Genomic DNA, 20,525 nt, shown 5'->3' with positions numbered 1-20,525 from the left:
ATTTAGTTGTTTCCGTTGAGTATTTGAGACATGCGATGTTATTTGTTATCAATTGTTTCTGATTAAATTGTTTCTTTCATGTGGTTAATCCAGTTTATCTTGAATAATTTAAATTGTTAACCATTGATTGTTGACTGATCAATGTGAGAATTGCAATTAATCAGTGAAAAAGAAATGTTAATTTCCTTAATTGTTATCAGAACCGGAAAAATGATCAAGGTTAACATTGATAAGATGGTCAGGTTGTTATCATGATGATGATTACTTAATCATGATTAACTGTGTATTTGATTCATGATGTGAATTATTCATCCTCATGATGAATATGAATGAAAATTATTCACAAATTTTGACCAGAAAACAATTTCTTTTATTTTCATGAGAATCTTCATCTTCATCTGGATAATATCTTACCTGTAATATTATTGTAATCAAATTAATCTGATTGTTATTTGGATTATTGTATTATCATTATCATTACAATTTAAAGTTAATCTAAACTTTTACAGATTCTCATAAAGTTTATTAAACTTTTCCAACTTCTACCATGAAAAAAAATAAACTTTGAGGAAAAAGGTAAAAGACAAACCTTGTTTTTCATAATCATCTTCATCATGGTAATCTTAAAATTCTGGATTCATGATTTCTTCACGTTACCATGAAGAAGAAGTAAAAATCTAAACAATATTGAGTTTCCAACATTTCAATCAAATCAGTTTTCTTGGGTAAATTGTTAACTGATCACATATTAGTTACTTGTCTATTATCTGAACATATCATTAACTACTACACACACAGGTAACAATCAAGTTAATCAACGTAATTGAACATTTATCTTTGGTGAACAGAAAAAGGATTCACTTTGAATCTCAGGTAAGAGCCAAGAAAAACTGGTTACCTGAGACTTTTTTTTTACTTTTTTGAATTTGAAATTTTTTCTTTCGCCGCTTCTGTTGACCTTCAATGAACAACGGAAAGAGGGTGGAAGACAAGATGATGATGATGATGATGATTAGAAAGAAATAAAGAAATAAAGAAAGAGAAATGGTAAGAAAAGGAGGGAAGATGATGAAAGAAAAGTAATAGAAAACTCTGTTGGATTCAATTTCAAGATTCCATTGAAATAACATGGCAATCGTTACCTGAGGATGAAGATGATGATGATCAGGTTGATGGAGATGATGATGATGAGGAAGATGAGGATGAAGATGGAAAAATTTACTCTCCAAAGCTAATGAGAAATGCCAATGTTGTTACACGTTTCATGTTAACTTGATTTTCTTTCAAAAGTTAAAGTTGATTTTCTGATTCTCTTCCAATTGATTGTTGATCGTTTCTTGATTCCAACGATTAACTTAATTATTTCATCTTTATTTCTATACGACTCTTTAAACAATCAACAGTTTCTGTTGATCGGTTTAACAATTAAATTAAATCATCAACCATTTTTCAAATTAATCTTTTCAATCTTAAATCATAAAGTTTACCGTTCCTGCTTTTGGTATATTATTTAAGATGAAGATGAAATCAGAATTGCAGAAAGTTAATTGTTAGTTTCTATTTAGTTGATTGTTATCATTTAAAGGAAAAATATTAAATGACATCGCCTTTTCTTGATTGTAATCATTAATCTAATTGCTACCTTTCACCTTAAAGTTAACAACACCAAGAGTAACAATTAACTGAGACCATTGAAAATGATGATGAGTGGAAATCATTGACTCCATTGATTAACTTTACTGTTGTTTGTTAATTTTTGATTAACCATAAATTGTTGCCCTTCCTTGATTGTTGTTGTGATGAATGTTTGACAATCAAACTGATATAACACAGTTTTAATTGTTTAGAATAGTTTTTCTATTTTGTGAAGATTAAATTGTTACAATAAAACTTGAAGAAAATTAAACTTTAATTTAGTTTGATTCTTAATTTACTCGATTTGTTTATATTGTTACTCATTTGAATACTTGTTCCTAGTTAATTGTAAATTCATCTTGATTAATCAAATGATCACAATTAAATATTATTAGTATCATGATTATGGTAATGATTGATAATGTTAACAATATTACATTTAATTGTTAACTAAAAATAACGGATACAATTAACTGAGATGATGATTGAGTTTCTCTTGTTATTAATAAATTGTTAGACTTGATTGTTGCTTAATCATCATCTTTTATCACACTTAAAAGGATCACAATTAAATCTGTGATTAAGTCTAAGGTCAATTTCGTTATGTTAATTAACTTGAGCTAAAAATGATTATCATGATTAAGATTATGGATCAACAATAGGTTAATCACTAAGTAATAAAACCAGTGATTAAATTTGATTTAGTTTACGAAATAATTTAAACCATTGACCCCATACCAAGGAGACAATATGATTTTAATCATGATAATGATTAACGTTTGATGATTTAATAGCGTGCTGAGGCTTAAACCTGATCAGTTACAATTTAACATGGTCACAATTAACTAAATCAAACCAACAGAATCAATCGTAACCATTGAAAATCAATGTAAAAGGTTATCAAGCTCAATCACTTAATCAAGATTTAAACTTGAACCACTCCTGATTTTGTTAATCAACAATTTAACCTCTTTGATGATTAAAATTGATTTTCCCAAACTAATCCAGTTGATTTTTGTTTTGGTTATTAATTATTTAATTGTTCACTCCAATGACAACCAATAAACCAATGGTTAACAATTTAATCATTAGAATTACAATTTGATTTTGAAAAAAAAGTTTTTCTCCTCTTCCTGATTGTTTGAACACAATTTTGATGATCTTGATTAACAATCAATTTATAATCAATTGATTAAAAGTTTGATGATCAACTTGATTGTTACAAATTCAATGTTAAATATAAATCATAATGATAAATATCATCAATCAGTGAACCTTATCAATCTTAATTGATTAGTTAATTTAGGTTTTGTTGTCAATTGGTTTTAATCACCACAACAATAATCCTCTCAATCTAATTGTGATCAAAAGGTTAATCAAGCTTACAATTTAATCGTAATCAACAATCAAACCTAAATGATAACCATCATCAGTTTATTTATGGTTAAATAAACCAGGTAACTACAACAATTTAACAAGATTAATTGTTGATTATCTTGAAAATCTTAACACAACATAATCTAAATTCAGTAGATGAAATAAAAAGAGACTCGATTATGATTAAAATTAACTTTTTAATTTCTCACACTTTATCAAGATCAAAGATTAAGCAATTAAATAATCATCTCACGTTGTTGTTAATTGTAGTTAGATTTGCAAGACAATTTAAAATTAAGTTAATTGTTGTAAAGTAAAAAAAAAACCGGAATCGTTTCTCATCATCTTAATGTCTTACAATCAATGGTAACTTTTTTGTTCATGTTTTGTTTTGTCAATCAAATTTAATTGCAATTTAAAAACTTTGTGAATAAATTGTCATCATGATTACTGTTATTGTCCACAATCAAAAATAGAGATTGAAAATTAACAATTTAAATTGTAACGATGATGTGATTACAATGAATTTAAGTTAATAGTTGATTGTTGGTTAAGATGAGAAGGAAAAAAATTTTTTCTTCCTCTTTTTCATTAATCAATTTACTTTTGTAACAATCAACTGGTTAAATTTAGTTTCTGATTTAATTCAATTCAAATTACTAATCAGGCTTCTGAATTTTCAATTGTCCAGTTAATTAGCTTTCTAATACTCTTTTATTATAATCAAAAGTAGGAGATGATAACAATTAAGCTTTGACGGTTTACGTTGAAATGATCAATTGTGAACTCTAATTGTAGACTTAATTGTTGTCCTTAATGATGTGATTACTGTTTATTAATGAATTAGAACGAGATTAAAGATTAGTCTACAATCAATTAATTGTTACTTATGGTTAGGTTTCCAATGTAATCCTTGTTTCCATCTGAAAGATTAGTTTAATTTAATTGTTTTAATTGAATTTACTGAAACTTAACAATCAGGAAACATGAAAACTAATCAGTTAAACAATTAAAGTAACCAAAGTAATCAACAATTTTTAAGGTATCGCGTTAATTGTAAGCTGATTGTTATTCAACCGAATCAAATGTTAATCAATTAGTTACACAGTTTGTTTAGCTTAATTGTTAAACCACAATTAAAAGTTAATAACGTTAACCATAACCACTGATAAAAAAAGTTAACAATTAACTAATTTGTAGGTAGCATAAGACAATAATCAATATCTATAAATTGTTAGAAGGCTATTTAGAAAGTGATTAGTTTTAATTGTAAACATTTTTAATGAATAACGATTTAAATTGTTATTTGATTAATTTTCCTTGTGTTTCAATTGAAAAACATGATTAAAATTTCAATGACAAATTTTAATGATTACATTTGTTAATCATGATTATTAAATTGCTTTAATAATCATCTTGACAGTTTCACTAATCATAATTGAGGAAATGTTGTTTAGTAAATTGAATAAAAACAATTATTCAATTCTAACAATTAAAATACAACGATAATTATTATTTTCAATGGTGTTAGAAAATTTAATCAACCAACTAAATTGTTGAAACTATTAATCAATCCTTTTCTGATTGTAATACAATTATTAATATGATTACATGGATCTTGATGGTTGACCTTAAATTGTTAATTGTTGTTCAATATTTTGAAAGGTTATGATGGTTAATCATATTGTTAACAATTAAATTGTCTAATTTTGTTGATTACTTTTTCATTAAATTATCGTTAATAATGATTGACCAAACAAGATAATTGCATTTAAACAGTTGCCAAGTTGTAATTACAATTTAAACACGAGTAACAATTGAGCTTTACGCTTTTTTGATTAGTCTAATTGTAAAGTGTGAAAAAGATCAAGTTAATTGTTGGAAGTAATTTAAAACCAAATTATAAATTCCAAAGGGAACACACAACAAATAATCAGTTAATTGTTAGTTAATTGTGTGATTTAGCAAATGAGACAAATTGTAGTTGTAATTTTTTGTTTTCTAATGAGAAAATATTAATTTATTACAATAAGAAACATTTAATTTTGTTCATTATTTAGAATCTAATATCAAATTAAATCAAAAAAAAATCTAACAATTACTTTATGTATTAAATAAAGTCTATTGGTGTAAATCAAATTTAAATTAAATATATATAAACATATATATAGCTTTTATATATATTTAAACAGAAACTTTTACAATTAAAAGTTTATGATTTAAGTTGGTTGTTGGGACAACAATCAACGAGTGTTAATTGTCGTGATAAGAGCAATATAGTCAAATGCACTGGGATTGAAATAACACTAGAAGCAAAAGGAAAGTGAATTAACTAATAACTTAATCTACATAATTAGTTAATTAGATGTGACAACGGTGTAAGAGGCTTCCTTGGAGGTCAATGGAATCCGTTTTCGGGCTTCATCTTCCGTTTCCCATAAGATCTTTTGTTGATGTTGACTAATTATATCGTGAACTCGATCAAATAACATTTTCTCAGTTAGAATACCATCGTAAGAAGCATAAGCTGAAGCCTGTGAGTGGAACGGGAAAAAGAAATTAAGAGAGAAAAAGTTAAAAATTTTGGTTGATAAAAGTGAGCAAATTTCCGTGTACAAATGATACGTGATTAATGTAAAAGTTAAGTGATCAAGTTAATTACCTGCCAGGCAACACCTAATTTAGATATTTCACGACCAGAAAGGCCATCGGTCATTGAAGCTATTTTAGAACACGAACTGGCGTAATCGAATTGGTCTACTTTTAGTCGTCTATTGGATAAGAAAAAAAAAGAAATTATTAGTTGATTAATTGTAAAAAAGAGTAAATTAAGGAAAAGAAATTGAACATTTTACCTCTTTCTTTGAGCGGCGGGTTGAAGTACAAATTTATCGAAATAAAGACGGACTAGTCTTTCACGTTCTTCTAATGTTGGTAATTGGAATTCAACTACTTCGTCGATACGATCGTTAACAGCCCAATCAAAATGTTCGGGTGTATTAGATGCTAAAACCATCATAAATTTAGATGACTGTTCACCGGTACGGTAAAGGAAAGCGTTCAAAGTGGCTCTCATATTTTCGGACATATTGATTGAACTTCGTTTACGGAGGAAGGCATCAGCCTCATCGACAAACAGTAAAAGTCCTCTTCGTGAAGTATTGGCCCAATTGAACACCTTATGAATGGCAGTAACACCTTCAGCACCCATGGGTGTAACATCACCACCACTTAGTATAGCATAATCCATACCCGAATGTTGAGCAAGTTTCCTGGCGAAAAGTGTTTTACCAGTACCAGGGGGTCCATAGAAAAGTATATTACGATAATAACCACGATTTCTTTTAGTATTTCGAGTGGCGATGGCAACATCACGTAGTCTCTCCTCTAGTGAGGGCCTTAAAATAACTCCTTTCAGGGCATCTTCCGGTTTACGACTAAGAACCATTCGTTTTGAACTATCGATTGGATGTCGAACCATATCCATCACATTTAACCTTGAGGTATCACGAACGAGGGAAGGTTTACCAATTCTCGATTCAATGGAACGACCAACAATACTAATACCATATTTGGCTGAATAAACACCGGCAGCAATTAAGGTTAAACTTGCGGCTGTTGATGTAACTCTATCCCAGTCTGAGATGAATCCTTTAAATCCTTCACCTAAAACTTGACCAGCGGTTCTAATTGACTCTAAAACGGTGACCCTTTGTTCAGCTGCTTTAACCCGAATCTGTTCAAGGTAAATATCACGATTCTCTCTTTCTACAACAGCTTTAGCCTTCATTTCAGCTTCTATTCTTTTGGTATCATTTTTAGTTCTAAGATCCATCTCATGTTCAATTGTTGCCTTTCTCATGGCTTCCTGTTTAGCCACTGATTCCTCTTGTCGACGGAGATTCTCTTCATTGGCTCGTTGTTGTTGAATCAATTGATCATCATATCGTTTCCTAGCCAATTGATCTTGATATTGAGCACGAGCTTGATGTTGCTTAGTCTCTTCAGCTAAAGTTTTCCTTCTCTCCTCATAATCAATTCGTTTCTGTTCAACTTTCGCTTGTTCCAATGCAGCCTCATACTCTTTAACCTTGGATTGAAGTTCCATTTGTTTAGTTGACTCTTGCATCTTAGACAATTCAAACGCCTGTTTAGCATGAGCTGATTTCTCTAATTCTTTGGCCGCTCTGGCAGCTCTTTCTAATCCAGTTGAATCGAAATTGTATCCCTTGGGAACAGAGAAACCTTTACCATCTTTACCATCCTTATCCCCACCGAGACCACCACTTCCCTCACCACCTCCACCAGCAACACCACCAGAAGGAAAACCTGGAGGAACATTTTGATCCGCGGAGGAAGATCTTGTACCAAATAACCAAGACATTTAAGTTGATATGGCACACAAACAGTTCACTTGTAATTAGAAATAAACAACAAAAATACAAAATAATCAACAAGGAAAAAAGTAACAACAATTTACCAAAAAGTAAAAATATCAATACAAACACGTGCTTAGGGTTAACCGCTTTGAGAAAAAATCACCGGCGAAAGTTACTCCATCTTTCGGTCATTTAAGTTTATTCTTTATTCTTTAAATTTTTTAGAAAATTAAACTTCTCTGATTAAATTAAATTTCGGGGATCATTTTGTGTGATGTAAGAGAAATTTACCTTTGAATTAATTGCAAAGAAATTCTTTGAAAAATTGACAGATTAACCAAATAATCGATTGGAAAACTAAATTAGAAATATAATGTTAAAGTTACATCATTTTTTCTCTTTCTTCTAATTGTTTGTTTGTGTTGATGTTTAATTTTGATTATTTCTCGATAATTAAAAGGAAGAGAAAAACAATTAACTTTCAAGAGAAAACATTGATTGTAAGAGAAGCAAAGGATAAGAAATCCTCTTTCTTTCATTTCTTTTTCTCTTTCATTTTCTCTTTCTTATATAATTAATTTCTCTCTCTTTGTAATCCTACTTATTGTTGATTGAGAGTCATTATTGTCTTGACCAAAACTCAAATGATTGTTAATGAATAAATATTAACAATGGTGATCAAAATCAACAGATTGATTGTTAATCATTTGAGTTTTGGTTAAGTTACTTGTAACTTAAATTTCTAATTTCTAATTTCTTGAATAATCTTGATTAATTTTGTGTCTTCCATCATGCCTGCTAAACGAATCGCCAATTCATCTCGAGCTGGTCTCGTCATGTCCGTTGGTCGTTTACATCGACTTCTTCGAACTGGTAATTATGCCGATCGAACCTCAATGAAAGCCTCCGTTTATCTTTCCTCCGTCTTGGAAACCATTGGGAATATCATTTTGACCGAAGCGGTCAAGGAATCTAAAGGTCATCGAATCAATCCTCAAGTACTTCATCACGCCATCAAGGGTCACGATGGCCTCAAAGATCTGTTCGCTCGTGCGACCTTCCGTGCCGGTGGTGTCATGCCAAACATTCACCCGAACCTTGAAGCTCCCCACAAGCCGAAAGGAGCGGCTTTCAAAGACGCCATTATCGTCGGTCATGAACCAACCGCTTCCACCAGTTCAGCACCCGAATGATTGATTGAATCTCTATTTCTCTCTGATTCTTAATGATTCAAAAACAAACCAAGATAAAAATAAAACAATGAATTGAGTTGAGTTGAATATTAATGAATTTTTTAAATTTCATTTCATTTTAATTGATGTCATTTTTTTTTATCTTCACTTCCTTGTTGGTTTTTTTAGATTAAGTTGATTATACAGCCAAAGACTTTGAGTTCACAACCACATGTTAAATCATTCACGCAATTAATGATAATCAAGTAAATATAACTTTTGATATCTAATCAGTTGACGATTTTAAGAGACTACATCAATTAAATAAGAGGACAATACTTATTTTCATATCTCTGGGCTAATAACTTAATCTACATAATTAGTTAATTAGATGTGACAACGGTGTAAGAGGCTTCCTTGGAGGTCAATGGAATCCGTTTTCGGGCTTCATCTTCCGTTTCCCATAAGATCTTTTGTTGATGTTGACTAATTATATCGTGAACTCGAATTAAATTTCGAGGATCATTTTGTATGATGTAAGAGAAATTTACCTTTTAATTAATTGCAAAGAAGTGAAAAATTAACCAAATAATCGATTGGAAAACTAAATTAGAAATATAATGTTAAAGTTATATCATTTTTTTTCTTTCTTTTAATTGTTTGTTTGTGTTGATGTTTAATTTTGATTATTTCTCGATAATTAAAAGGAAGAGAAAACATTGATTGCAATTGAATTGATAAGTTGATTGTTCTGTGGAATAATTAATGAGAGAATTTAGTTTGGAGAGAATAAAATATAATTCTATTGATATAATAAGAGAAGAAGAAAAATTTAGATGATAAACTTTTCAAAAGAACTAAAAGGTAAAAGGTGAAAGAGAAAAAGAATTTAGAATTTAAAATATTTCTTTTCTTTCCATTAGTCTTTCTTTCTTTCTCTCTCTCTCTCTCTCTCTCTACTATTATTATCCCCGTAGACTCTTTTTAGGTCAAAGGGCAAATATTTCTTCCCATAGGTCAGGTAAATGCGAAGAAACCAAAAGCCCAACCCATCAGGTCACTTCACCTTTACCTTTAAAACTTATCGGTTAGGAAAAATTTCTTCAAATTTCCTCATAAATAGAACATGAATTCCATTAGTAAGAATTAAATTAATTTTATAATTTTCCATAAGTGTCTTAATTAGTGATAAACAACAATTAATTGTAATTAAATTGTTTCAAAAAAAAAGAAAACAAAAACAATGGAAACTTTTTCATTTTCATTTGAAAAAAACAACAGAAATTCAAGATTACCTTTCATTACCTGTTACTTTTTAACTTCATCTTTTTTCATCCTCTTTTTTTTACCTAATTGTTTGTGTTTTAATTTAACTAATCCAACAACAATTAACTCAACAATTAGCTGTTCACCTTCTTGTATTAATGGAATTTGCCATAAATCAAACTGTTATTGTATTCCAGGATTCACAGGTAAGAGATTAGTGTTTCCTTTTTTAGATTTTCTTTGCAATTAAAAGCAAAGATCCTTTTGTTTATTGTTTATTTTTCTTCAATTTTCTCTTGACAATTTATTTGTATGTTTAATTTACTTGGAATTTTCTGTTTAATCAGGTAAACGATGCGAGAAACGGTGGGATGATTGTGTATCACAACCTTGTCAAAATGGCGGAACCTGTGAAGTTGATGGATCTCACTACAAGTGCCTATGTCCAGCGGGTTATACTGGACCTTTATGTGAAAAGGATATTGATGATTGTGCCTCTTCACCTTGTCTAAATAATGGTACATGTACTGATCTATTAAATGGTTTCACATGTTCATGTTTACCTGGCTACACAGGTAAACTTTGTCAATCAATGATTGACTATTGTGCTCCAAATCCATGTTTAAATGGAGCCTCGTGTTTTGTTTCCAATAAATATAATGTCTCATGTTTGTGTAATATTGGTAAGTTAATCAAGTCACTTTGTTAACTCGCAATTCTTGGATAATAATTATAATAACATTCTAATTGTAATTGTAATTCTTTGATTCTAATCAAGGTTTCACTGGTCAATTCTGTGAACATCAAGTTTGTGATCGGCATCATTGTAATGGTATTTGTCTGAATGATACTTGTTTCTGTAAACAAGGTTATAGTGGTAAGAATTTTTTTACAATTTGATCAATTTGATTAATTTTCGTGTACAATTAAAACTAAATTGCGATTGTTTCAATTTTCCCTTTTCAACAGGTCTTCATTGTCAAGAAGATATTGATGAATGTGCTTCCAATCCATGTGAAAATGGTGGTGCCTGTGAAAATCTAATCGATGAATTCAAGTGCCATTGTAAATTGGGCTTTGAGGGTAATCGATGTGAGGTCAATAAGAACGACTGTTTAACCCAAAACTGTGAAAACAATGGAACCTGTGTCGATGGCATTGCCGATTTTACCTGTTTATGTCCTCCTGGTTTCTCAGGTAAAACCTGTGAAATCAATATCGACGAATGTACCACCAATCCATGTGAAAACAATGGTACCTGTATCGATGGTATCGCTGATTATACCTGTTTATGTTCAACTGGATTTATTGGTAAAAATTGTGAAAACAATACAGATGAATGTGCATCTAACCCATGTCACAATGGAGGTACTTGTGTCGATGGTATCAATAGTTATACCTGTTTGTGTCCAACCGGATTTATTGGTGTTTATTGTGAAAATGAAACAAATGAATGTCAACCTAATCCTTGTTTCAATGGTGCAACATGTAAAGATTTACATAATGATTTCTTTTGTCACTGTCCACCCGGTTGGGATGGTAAAACTTGCTTCAATGATATAAATGAATGTCTATCTAATCCATGTCAAAATAATGGTACATGTAACAATTTACCCAATAATTATTCGTGTTCCTGTCCACTTGGTTATTCTGGAATTAATTGTCAAGACGATTTAGATGATTGTCAATCATCACCATGTTCCAATGGTGCTTCTTGTATCGATGGAATCGCCAATTTTACCTGTAATTGTTTAGATGGTTACTTTGGTTCTACCTGTGATCAAATTCACTCCTCATGTGATTCCTCACCCTGTCCATCTAATTGTAATTGTACATCAAATCAATCATCACCTCACCTTTATACTTGCCATTGTTCAGCTCTCTCTCAAGGTAAATTAATTTCTTCATTAACGATTGTCAATTGTAATTCATTGTAAAGTTAATTGTTTCCTTTTCTTCTAGATTTTACTCTTGCTTCCCTTGGATCTTGTAAAAAATATTTCAGTTCCTTCTTACTCACTAATCAAATTAATCCCTTCTTTCTGGCGATTACCAGTTTAATCTGTCTACTGGTCATCTTGACCTTTTTATTGACCTTTTTTCTTATTCGAAACATCAAAAAAGCTCGAGCCACCCGAGGTTCTTACTCACCTGCAACCAAAGAGCTGTTTGATTTGACACCAAGTGGAATCCTTAAGCCACCTCCGTCCGAGAGATTATTTTAATCCACTTGATTAATTTCCATCATCATTTAATTTAATCAAATAATTTTTTCTCTAGATATTATCATTTTTTCACATTGACATTGCTGTATAAAAAGCCTGTGATATAAAAACAATCAACAATCATGATCTTTATTAATTAGTTTCCCTTTTCATATTATTGAACTTGTTCAACTTTTTGAGGTGTCGAGGTAAATACAAAAACTAGATTAAATTATCAATATGATTGAATGACCAACAATTTTTAACATTGATTGAAAGATAGAGCATCATAAATCAATCAAATTGAATTAAGCTGAATCAATAAAGTTGGAAAAATATTTTAACAATTAATGAGGGAAAGAAAATTACCTCCTGATCCTTCAGCATCTTCATCATCGTCTTCGTCATCTTCTGTATCATCTTCATCAGGAATATTTGAATCGGGATTTCTATTCGGTGTAACTGATTGACTATGGTTTTCCTTTGGTCAAAGAGGACAATTTGCTGCAAATTATCAAAAGAATTGAGTAAAACTTGTATTCGATTAGCTCTAAGACGATTCACCTCATTCAGAGCCATTCGTGATTTACCATAAGAAGCACTGGCCTTGGTTAATGCGTTTAGAATATTTTCTTGAGCATTCATATTTTTTTCTAATAGATTAACAGTTTTATCATATTTGGCTAATTCTTTTTCGAATATACTTTCGATTTCGTCAGAATTTCCTACAGAATGAGAGGAATCTGAGAGGGAAAAGTTCAGTGAAGAGAAAGAAAAGGCAATTAGTGTTACAATTGTTAGAGAAAAAGGAAATCGTATGGAACAACTGAATTAAGAGAGACTTTGAGATGAATGGGGTAAATAATGGTACATGTACTGACCAATTTGTATTGACCACGTGTGGTTACACAGGTAAGCTTTGTCAATCAATGATTGACTATTGTGCTCCAAATCCATGTTTAAATGGTTGTTTCCAATAAATATAATGTCTCATGTTTTTGTAATATTGTCAAGTTAAATCATAATCAAAAGTGTCAACTTTTAGAAAGAGAGGTTCATCCTTCAAAGGAAGATCCTTCATTTCTTCCACTTTTCCAATAATTTCTCGACCTCTTTAATGTTGACCTCATCGAAGGGTATATCAGTGACCGGAGGTATCAGCAACTGGCCTTAAATTATCTTTATCCAATTGCAATGATGAAAGGTAAGTTAACAGTTCGACGTCCTTTTCTTCAACCTCACGTCTTACCTCCCTTAGAATTTTATCTTTATTCTCACTATAAATCGAGGCCATTTCATGAGCTTCGATTGGGACTAAACGGGCAAAAATATCTTTACCACAAACTTCCGGGTCGGAAACATTGAAACCAACACCAGTGGCCAAAGGAGCTCCTTTAACGGCAGTTAAATAGTTAAATATGTAGTGTCAACTTTTAGAAAGAGAAACCAAAGAATAAGAAATCCTCTTTCTTTTATTTCTTTTCCTTTTTCTCTTTCATTTTGTCTTACTTTTTCTCTATTAATTAATTTCTCTCTCTCTCTCTCTCTAATCCTACTAATTGTTGATTGAGATTATGAATGTTGATTTTGATCAACAACAACAATCAACCTGTTGATTGTTAATATTTATTTATTAACAATGGTGATCCAAATCAACAGGTTGATTGTCGTTGTTGATCAAAATCAACAAATTTTTTTTAATCATTTGAGTTTTGGTTAAGTTACTTGTAACTTAAATTTCTAATTTCTAATTTCTTGAATAATCTTGATTAATTTTGTGTCTTCCATCATGCCTGCTAAACGAATCGCCAATTCATCTCGAGCTGGTCTCGTCATGTCCGTTGGTCGTTTACATCGACTTCTTCGAACTGGTAATTATGCCGATCGAACCTCAATGAAAGCCTCCGTTTATCTTTCCTCCGTCTTGGAAACCATTGGGAATATCATTTTGACCGAAGCGGTCAAGGAATCTAAAGGTCATCGAATCAATCCTCAAGTACTTCATCACGCCATCAAGGGTCACGATGGCCTCAAAGATCTGTTCGCTCGTGCGACCTTCCGTGCCGGTGGTGTCATGCCAAACATTCACCCGAATCTTGAAGCTCCCCACAAGCCGAAAGGAGCGGCTTTCAAAGACGCCATTATCGTCGGTCATGAACCAACCGCTTCCACCAGTTCAGCACCCGAATGATTGATTGAATCTCTATTTCTCTCTGATTCTTAATGATTCAAAAACAAACCAAAAAAAATTTAATTAAACTGTTGAATGTTAATGAATTTTTTAAAATTTTATTTCATTTAAAAGCTTAAATGATGTCATTTTTTTCTCTTCACTTCCTTGTTGGTTTTTTAGATTAAGTTGGTTATATAAATGATACACTCTATATATAATTTATGTGCAATGAGCATCTTTTTGTTAAGCAATTCAGGGTCTGAGACAATTATTTACCTCTTTGAGGTAACTCTTTGTAAATATACACCTTTGCATGGTGGAGATGATGTTGACATAATTAGTTGATAGTATCATTATCATCTTGCCTTCAGTTAGAAGATACAAAGAATACAAATGAATAAAAAAATTTTGTGAATATGAGACAGAGTAGAAATAGGAAGAGAAAGAGTGAGAGAGAGAGATACATATATATAGTAAAGAGGGAGCCGTGAATAGTATTTTAAAAGCTACAAAAATTGATGAGTAACTTAAATATCCTTTTGTTTGTGAATGGTTGATCAATTCTTTACACGTTGAAGTATCCGATTGATTTATTTATTTCTCATTGATAACTTAATGAAATTCCCCTTCCTTTGTTTTCTCAATCCAAGAGACACAAGTCTCTTTCATTTGCTTCTTTTCTTTTCATGGATCGTAAAATTTGTTACTACTTCCTTTTCCGTAATGACTAATGACGGGCGATGTTAGACTTGGTTCACAGATATAGCTTCCTTCGTCCTTTTTCCGAGTTCGATAAATTATGAACATGGCTAATAATATGGCACACAATAGACTTACAACAATACCTCCAATTACAGCTGAGAAAGAAAAAAACAAAGACGCAATTAATATAATTATTGTTGAACAAATTTGTTGACAAATTAAAGTGATTGATTATTGAAGACATTTAAGTAAATTATTATATCTTCCGAAAAGGAAATTGATCCCATGATATAAAATTGTAGTTTGACAAGGACAAATTGACTGATAAAATTTACATAATTCACAATTATGTCAATGGTGTTTCTAATAGCTATCGATTGAATTACTTTGTATATAATATAAATGATTAAATCACTGAAGTGTATAAAATACTTGAATCAACTGATTACTCGATAAAAACATGAATAAGATTGTGAAAAATGTTTAGATGTAAAATGAAACAATTCAATAACAATATGTTTCTTGTAATGTTGATAAAAGAGTTATTTTTCCTATGGGAATATTATCATTATCATGATTCATGAACCATGAGATATTTGGTTTTGAGTTCATGTATCAATATAAGAGGGAGAGATGTTGAATAGAAATCGTGAGTTACTGTTCTTTATATTGTGTTCAGATAGTTTTGATTTCCAGGGTAATCAAAATTACACACCAATCTTTTTATTGCACTATTTAAATGGATACAAACATATCCCGTTCCAGAATTGAGAGATAAATTTCAGATAACACCCTGAAAAAGTTCAGCTTTTAACAGATAATCTTTTAATCGTTTCAATTTTTTCATCTCCATCATCAGTCCTCTTCAATTAATTTCACCAATCTACTTTCTTCTGTTTCCAATCTATCCTGATCTTACTTTTCATCACAACAGTTAAAAGGAAATTAAGGAAAACCTTAAATTATGATAAAGAATAGATAAATGTTGGTAAACTAGTTTGAAATTGATTCTATTCAATCAAAAGTATGTCTTTCTCTATAAAAAGTTAATTGTTGATTGATTGGGAAATTAAAAGGTTATCATGCAAAATCTAATTTCTCAATTTATGGTTTAGCAATTAAAATAAAGGCAAATTGAATCAACACTAACATAAATATGAATTCTTTTTCATTTCAATCAACATATTGCCCTTTATCATTTCAATCTAAGAGACTGAGTTTGAGAAAATTAGGATGAGGGGGATGATGATGATGATAAGAAAATAAAGAGAAGATAATCTTCATCACTATCACCCACCTCTGAAACGGAATGGTAAATGTCATCATGATGTTAGGTTGAAACTTAAATTTCATTCCATTTTAAAGCTTGTATTTTTTCACTAAAGAAACAGAATATAAAAGATCTGACTCAAAATGATAGTTAAATTGTTGTAGGCTCTCATTCAGTAATCATCATTAAGATGAGGATGATTTTAGTTTCTGTTTCATGTTCATCATTATGACTCGTTAAATTTTTTTCTCTCTTCGTTTTATCCTTGGTACAGGGAAAACGAGTCTCACTCTTTTTTTACCAATCGGGTACAAATGCCTAATGAAAGATATCCTGCTGATCGGGTAAGGTCATTTTAACGGACAACCAACTGTTTTCTTTTACTTTCTTTATCTTGATATGACCATAATAAGGTACCGGTCATTAAGGGTAACAAATTTAAACTATTATTGTCAGAAAAGTGGACTGATTGGAGAGAGAGAGAGAGAGAGAGAGAGAGAGAGAGAGAGAGAGAGCTAGAGGTCCTACATGGAGAAAAACTGATTTAAGGCTCTCTAATTTGACTGTAAACAAAAAAATGTACATCAAAGGTCAGTTTAACTACAAGAATATGTATTATGGTCAACCACATAGGGTCACACTAACAACATCAACAACATGGGCCGATATGATCGGAATGGAAATGATTATGAAGATTAGGATGAGAAAAGATGAAGATGAGTAAATGATGTAAACAAAAAATTAAGAATCTGATTGATGAAGATTGTTTTTCTAAGTTAGTAAGATTAACAAGAAGGAGAGAAAGAGAAAGAGAATAAAATTGAAATACTAATTTCTCAATTGGTTTTTCTTTTTGGTGAACTACAGTCTACTAAGAAAAACAGGAAGGACATGAGGATGAGAAAAAAGATGCGAGTACCATAGATAAAAAAGAAAACAGAGATCAAAGGAAAAAAAATATCATCTAAAGAGAATCAAACTGAATAGAACAAAGGAAACTTTTGATAGGATGTTATTAGAAAGATGATATTGACGAATAAAGGAAAAGAGGCAGAGAGGTGCAATCAATTGATTCAATTTGAAAAACTATCACCAAGTCAAGGGTGTTGTTTAATTTGGAGAAAAAAATCATCGAATAAACCGACAAGACTTGAATGGGAATCATCTTCTCATCTTTTTTAACATTAACTGTAAAAAAGATAAACTGAAGATGTGAATATCTTACCACTCGACTTTTTTTCCCCAATGAACAAGAACTTTGGAATAACTGAGATAGAGAGAAAGAGAATATTTTCTAAAAGCCTCTTACATTGATAATATTCTCTTTCTAACTGTAATTGAGAATAATTTGCTTTCTACTTTCATCATCTGTTCATGAAAGTAAATATTTACCTTCAAACTACTTGAAATTGATTGAACACAATTAACAGGTTTTAGAAATCTAGGTAAACTCAAAATTAAAATAAAATTCTATAACGTGTGTGTGTGTGTGGATCAATTCATTTAAGGCTAATATGTTTGGCTGAGTAAATGAGATGAATAACAAAAAAGTGATATCATACCTGCTAACATGGTAGGTTGGGCAAATAATGAAACAGGTCTTGTATCTTGTTTACGTCCCAATATTGAAATATCATTTCTGAGAGTATTTTCATCTTGATCATGATCATCATCTTCATTATCATGAGAATCATCTAAATCATCGTTATCTTCTTGATCTTCATCGTGGTCAGTGTCGTCAACATTTGGTTTAGTTTGTTTTGTTGAGGTTTCAACGGGAATACCAGGGGAAAAGTTATCAGTAGGTTTGCCACTTCCATCGATAATAATATCTTTGGTATCTTCAGATGAATCTGTAAGAATATCCTGAAATAGAGAGAAACAAAAAAAAGATAAATAATATATATTAAATTAACTATCTTTTAAAAGAAGTTTATTTAGAGTAGATAAGATAATCGTCTCTATTAATTTAATTAAATCTATGTATATACACAACTTACCGTTGTATCTGGTTTATTGCCTGTTGGCATTTTATCGTAATTATCGTCATCGATGATGGTTTCTTTGGGAATATTGAATCCTCCTGCAGAATGAGAGGAATCTGAGAGGGAAAAGTTCAGTGAAGAGAAGAGAAAGAAAAGACAATTAGTGTTACAATTGTTAGAGAAAAAGGAAATCGTATGGAACAACTGAATTAAAAGAGAAACTTTGAGATGAATGGGGTAAATTTGCTGAGAACATGAAAATTTTCTATTTCTTCATAACATAAACTATGTATTACATCAGTTCCCTTGAAAGATCATTAAAAATCATGATCACTCAACTATTGAAGGAGAAAAAGAGAGAGAGAGGAAATATAAACTGAAAGAGATTTAAAGACAGTGAGAATAAAATAAGAAAAACTCATTAATGCATAGCAAGAGAAGAAAAAAAATACTAAAGCTAATCCAATATGTCCAAAGGTTATCATCTTTTGTTTCCTTGATACAAAAACTAGATTAAATTATCAATATGATTGAATGACCAACAATTTTTAACATTGATTGAAAGATAGAGCATCATAAATCAATCAAATTGAATTAAGCTGAATCAATAAAGTTGGGAAAAAATTGCAACAATTAATGAGGGAAAGAAAATTACCTCCTGATCCTTCAGCATCTTCATCATCGTCTTCGTCATCTTCTGTATCATCTTCATCATCTTCATCAGGAATATTTGAATCGGGATTTCTATTCGGTGTAACTGATTGACTATGGTCAGGGTTAGTGAAGACAATGTCTTCGGTTTTATCCTTGTTAACATGAAGTTCTGATGGGCCATCACCTGAATGGTCAGAGCCTTTAAATTCTGTGAAAAAATCTTCATCGTCACTCGTCGTGATTTCATTAGCTGGTACACCACTTCCTTCATTACCTTTAGAAGGTAAAACTTGATCTTTGTGTTTATTTAAGTTACCGTTGAGATTAAGATTAGCATCTTTGTTGTTTTTGTTATTACTATTGTTATCAATAGGTAAAGCACAAGATGATATGGAAAATAGTGAGAATAAAATAAAGTTCCAAATCAATAGGAATATGAGCCACATGGTTTTTCCTTTGAACACTGGTCAAAGAGGACAATTTGCTGTCCTCTTGTTACACTTAAAGGAGGAGAAGAAGAAAAAAAGTAACACAAGATGAAGAAAGTGAAAGAGAAACAGTTACAAAACTAGAGGTAGGGTTGGGTTACTGGAAATAAACACAACCATTGGCACATAGCACCTCACTGATATCGAATTAGTTTTTTTGTTGCTTGATGAAAAACACTAACCGATTAGAATATGATGATTAATAAGAAGGAGAAAAAAGTTGCTTTTAAATTATGAAAAGAGATCCAAGGATATATAAAAATAGATGAAGAGTGATCAATGGTTTGAATATTTATATCAAAGTGTAGATTGAATTTGATGTGTGTGTTTTCTGTGTGTGTACTATAATGTACTTGGTGGTTCCATTGTGTATAAGAATAACTTTCCAAGAAAATGAACCAAAAAACTAGGAATTAATATTTAGACAGGCAGCAGAATTTTTTGATATGAACCAATTGATGTAAGTTTATGGTTATGAAAGAACATGTTTCCCAAAAGAAACAAAACTTGAAGAAGAAACAAAGGGAAAAATAGTTCCAAAGTAGAAAAAGGGAGAAAACACACAGTTCGATTGAGAGAATAATTTATCACTGAAAATCCATGATGAAGAGAACTGTTCCCAATTGTTGTCGGCTCTCAGAAGAAGAAGAATTATAAAATAAACAGAGAGAGAGAAAGAGAGGAAAAAAAAGAGAAGAGAAAAATGAGAACAAGAGAGATAGAAAAGAACAAGATGAAGAATCAACTGAAAAGAAAAAGAATGAGTAATAATATAAAAGAGAATAGAAAACTTTTCACTTATTTAGAATTTAGAGCTTTTTCTTAATTGTTCATGATGATCACAGGGTAGAAAATATTAATCAAAATACAGTAATTTAGGTGATACAAATTGTATTTAGAAAATTGGATAAAAAAAGGCAACTGATTGTTGTTCCAAAAAGAGAGTAATTATTTTTTTCTCTCTCTCTTTGTCATATGACTGAGAACACGAAAGATAAAAGCATTTTATAGATTCTATTCACTAGAACCCACACTAAAAATGAAGATTTAATTTTCTAATTAAACTTATCATTAACCTAATCATTGAGAGCGATTTGATCAAAATAATTAAACTCGTTAATTAATTGACGAGAAAGTTGAATAGAGTTAATTGATTATTAGAATTCTTTTGTTTAATTAGAATTGAAAAGAGAAGAAAATTAAAAATTTTTTTCATTCGA

General features: G+C 30.7%; 5 protein-coding genes across 7 annotated transcripts; 3 read left to right on the top strand and 2 right to left on the bottom strand.

Moving 5' to 3' along the window:
- Positions 1-5,146: 5,146 nt before the first annotated feature.
- On the bottom strand, positions 5,147-7,538 carry LOC128394450 (ATPase family AAA domain-containing protein 3-B-like). Its single transcript, XM_053354776.1, has 3 exons — positions 5,868-7,538; positions 5,675-5,783; positions 5,147-5,546 (listed from the first exon to the last, which is right to left on the bottom strand). Exons 1-3 carry the CDS (start codon positions 7,394-7,396, stop codon positions 5,370-5,372), a joined length of 1,815 nt encoding a protein of 604 aa, XP_053210751.1. The 5' UTR covers positions 7,397-7,538; the 3' UTR covers positions 5,147-5,369.
- A 260-nt stretch (positions 7,539-7,798) lies between these two features.
- Positions 7,799-8,899, top strand: LOC128394453 (uncharacterized). Of its 2 annotated transcripts, XR_008326366.1 has the most exons (2): positions 7,799-8,660; positions 8,753-8,899. XR_008326366.1 is itself a non-coding variant. In XM_053354780.1 (1 exon), exon 1 carries the CDS (start codon positions 8,183-8,185, stop codon positions 8,582-8,584), a length of 402 nt encoding a protein of 133 aa, XP_053210755.1. In that variant the 5' UTR covers positions 7,800-8,182; the 3' UTR covers positions 8,585-8,671. The 2 variants fall into 2 exon arrangements, 1 of the variants encoding a protein (XP_053210755.1); XM_053354780.1 differs by lacking the exon at positions 8,753-8,899 and having other exon boundaries at positions 7,800-8,671.
- Positions 8,900-9,529: 630 nt separating this feature from the next.
- Positions 9,530-12,180, top strand: LOC128394449 (fibropellin-1-like). The gene is made up of 5 exons (XM_053354774.1): positions 9,530-10,035; positions 10,177-10,512; positions 10,608-10,706; positions 10,799-11,719; positions 11,792-12,180. The coding sequence occupies exons 1-5, from the start codon at positions 9,807-9,809 to the stop codon at positions 12,052-12,054; spliced, it is 1,848 nt and encodes a 615-aa protein (XP_053210749.1). The 5' UTR covers positions 9,530-9,806; the 3' UTR covers positions 12,055-12,180.
- Positions 12,181-13,612: 1,432 nt separating this feature from the next.
- Positions 13,613-14,251, top strand: LOC128394454 (uncharacterized). Its single transcript, XM_053354781.1, has one exon. It carries the CDS (start codon positions 13,823-13,825, stop codon positions 14,222-14,224), a length of 402 nt encoding a protein of 133 aa, XP_053210756.1. The 5' UTR covers positions 13,613-13,822; the 3' UTR covers positions 14,225-14,251.
- Positions 14,252-14,302: 51 nt separating this feature from the next.
- Positions 14,303-20,242, bottom strand: LOC128394452 (syndecan-like). Of its 2 annotated transcripts, XM_053354779.1 has the most exons (5): positions 19,488-20,242; positions 18,819-19,317; positions 18,179-18,279; positions 17,741-18,044; positions 14,303-15,063 (listed from the first exon to the last, which is right to left on the bottom strand). In XM_053354779.1, exons 2-5 carry the CDS (start codon positions 19,261-19,263, stop codon positions 14,891-14,893), a joined length of 1,023 nt encoding a protein of 340 aa, XP_053210754.1. In that variant the 5' UTR covers positions 19,264-19,317; positions 19,488-20,242; the 3' UTR covers positions 14,303-14,890. The 2 variants fall into 2 exon arrangements, with proteins under 2 accessions (XP_053210754.1, XP_053210753.1); XM_053354778.1 differs by having other exon boundaries at positions 18,819-20,242.
- Between the last annotated feature and the right edge of the window lie 283 nt (positions 20,243-20,525).

The sequence above is a fragment of the Panonychus citri genome, unplaced genomic scaffold, assembly GCF_014898815.1.
Source record: "Panonychus citri isolate SS breed McGregor unplaced genomic scaffold, ASM1489881v1 Contig00139, whole genome shotgun sequence".
In the NCBI taxonomy this organism is placed as follows: domain Eukaryota; kingdom Metazoa; phylum Arthropoda; class Arachnida; order Trombidiformes; family Tetranychidae; genus Panonychus; species Panonychus citri.
The sequence above is the reverse complement of the archived record's forward strand: the minus strand, read 5'-3'. Positions and strand labels throughout refer to the sequence as shown.

Coding starts and splice junctions, on each gene's coding strand:
- LOC128394452 (XM_053354778.1), bottom strand. CDS start 19,263: ATGTGGCTCATATTCCTATTGATTTGGAACTTTATTTTATTCTCACTA. Junction 18,280..18,818: donor AGATGCTGAAGGATCAGGAG/GTAATTTTCTTT, acceptor TTTCCCTCTCAG/ATTCCTCTCATTCTGCAGGA. Junction 15,064..17,740: donor CCAACCTACCATGTTAGCAG/GTATGATATCAC, acceptor TTTCTTTCTCAG/CTGTAATTGGAGGTATTGTT.
- LOC128394450 (XM_053354776.1), bottom strand. CDS start 7,396: ATGTCTTGGTTATTTGGTACAAGATCTTCCTCCGCGGATCAAAATGTT. Junction 5,784..5,867: donor CCCGCCGCTCAAAGAAAGAG/GTAAAATGTTCA, acceptor CTTATCCAATAG/ACGACTAAAAGTAGACCAAT. Junction 5,547..5,674: donor AATTAGGTGTTGCCTGGCAG/GTAATTAACTTG, acceptor TTCCACTCACAG/GCTTCAGCTTATGCTTCTTA.
- LOC128394454 (XM_053354781.1), top strand. CDS start 13,823: ATGCCTGCTAAACGAATCGCCAATTCATCTCGAGCTGGTCTCGTCATG.
- LOC128394449 (XM_053354774.1), top strand. CDS start 9,807: ATGGAAACTTTTTCATTTTCATTTGAAAAAAACAACAGAAATTCAAGA. Junction 10,513..10,607: donor CTCATGTTTGTGTAATATTG/GTAAGTTAATCA, acceptor ATTCTAATCAAG/GTTTCACTGGTCAATTCTGT. Junction 10,707..10,798: donor CTGTAAACAAGGTTATAGTG/GTAAGAATTTTT, acceptor CCTTTTCAACAG/GTCTTCATTGTCAAGAAGAT.
- LOC128394453 (XM_053354780.1), top strand. CDS start 8,183: ATGCCTGCTAAACGAATCGCCAATTCATCTCGAGCTGGTCTCGTCATG.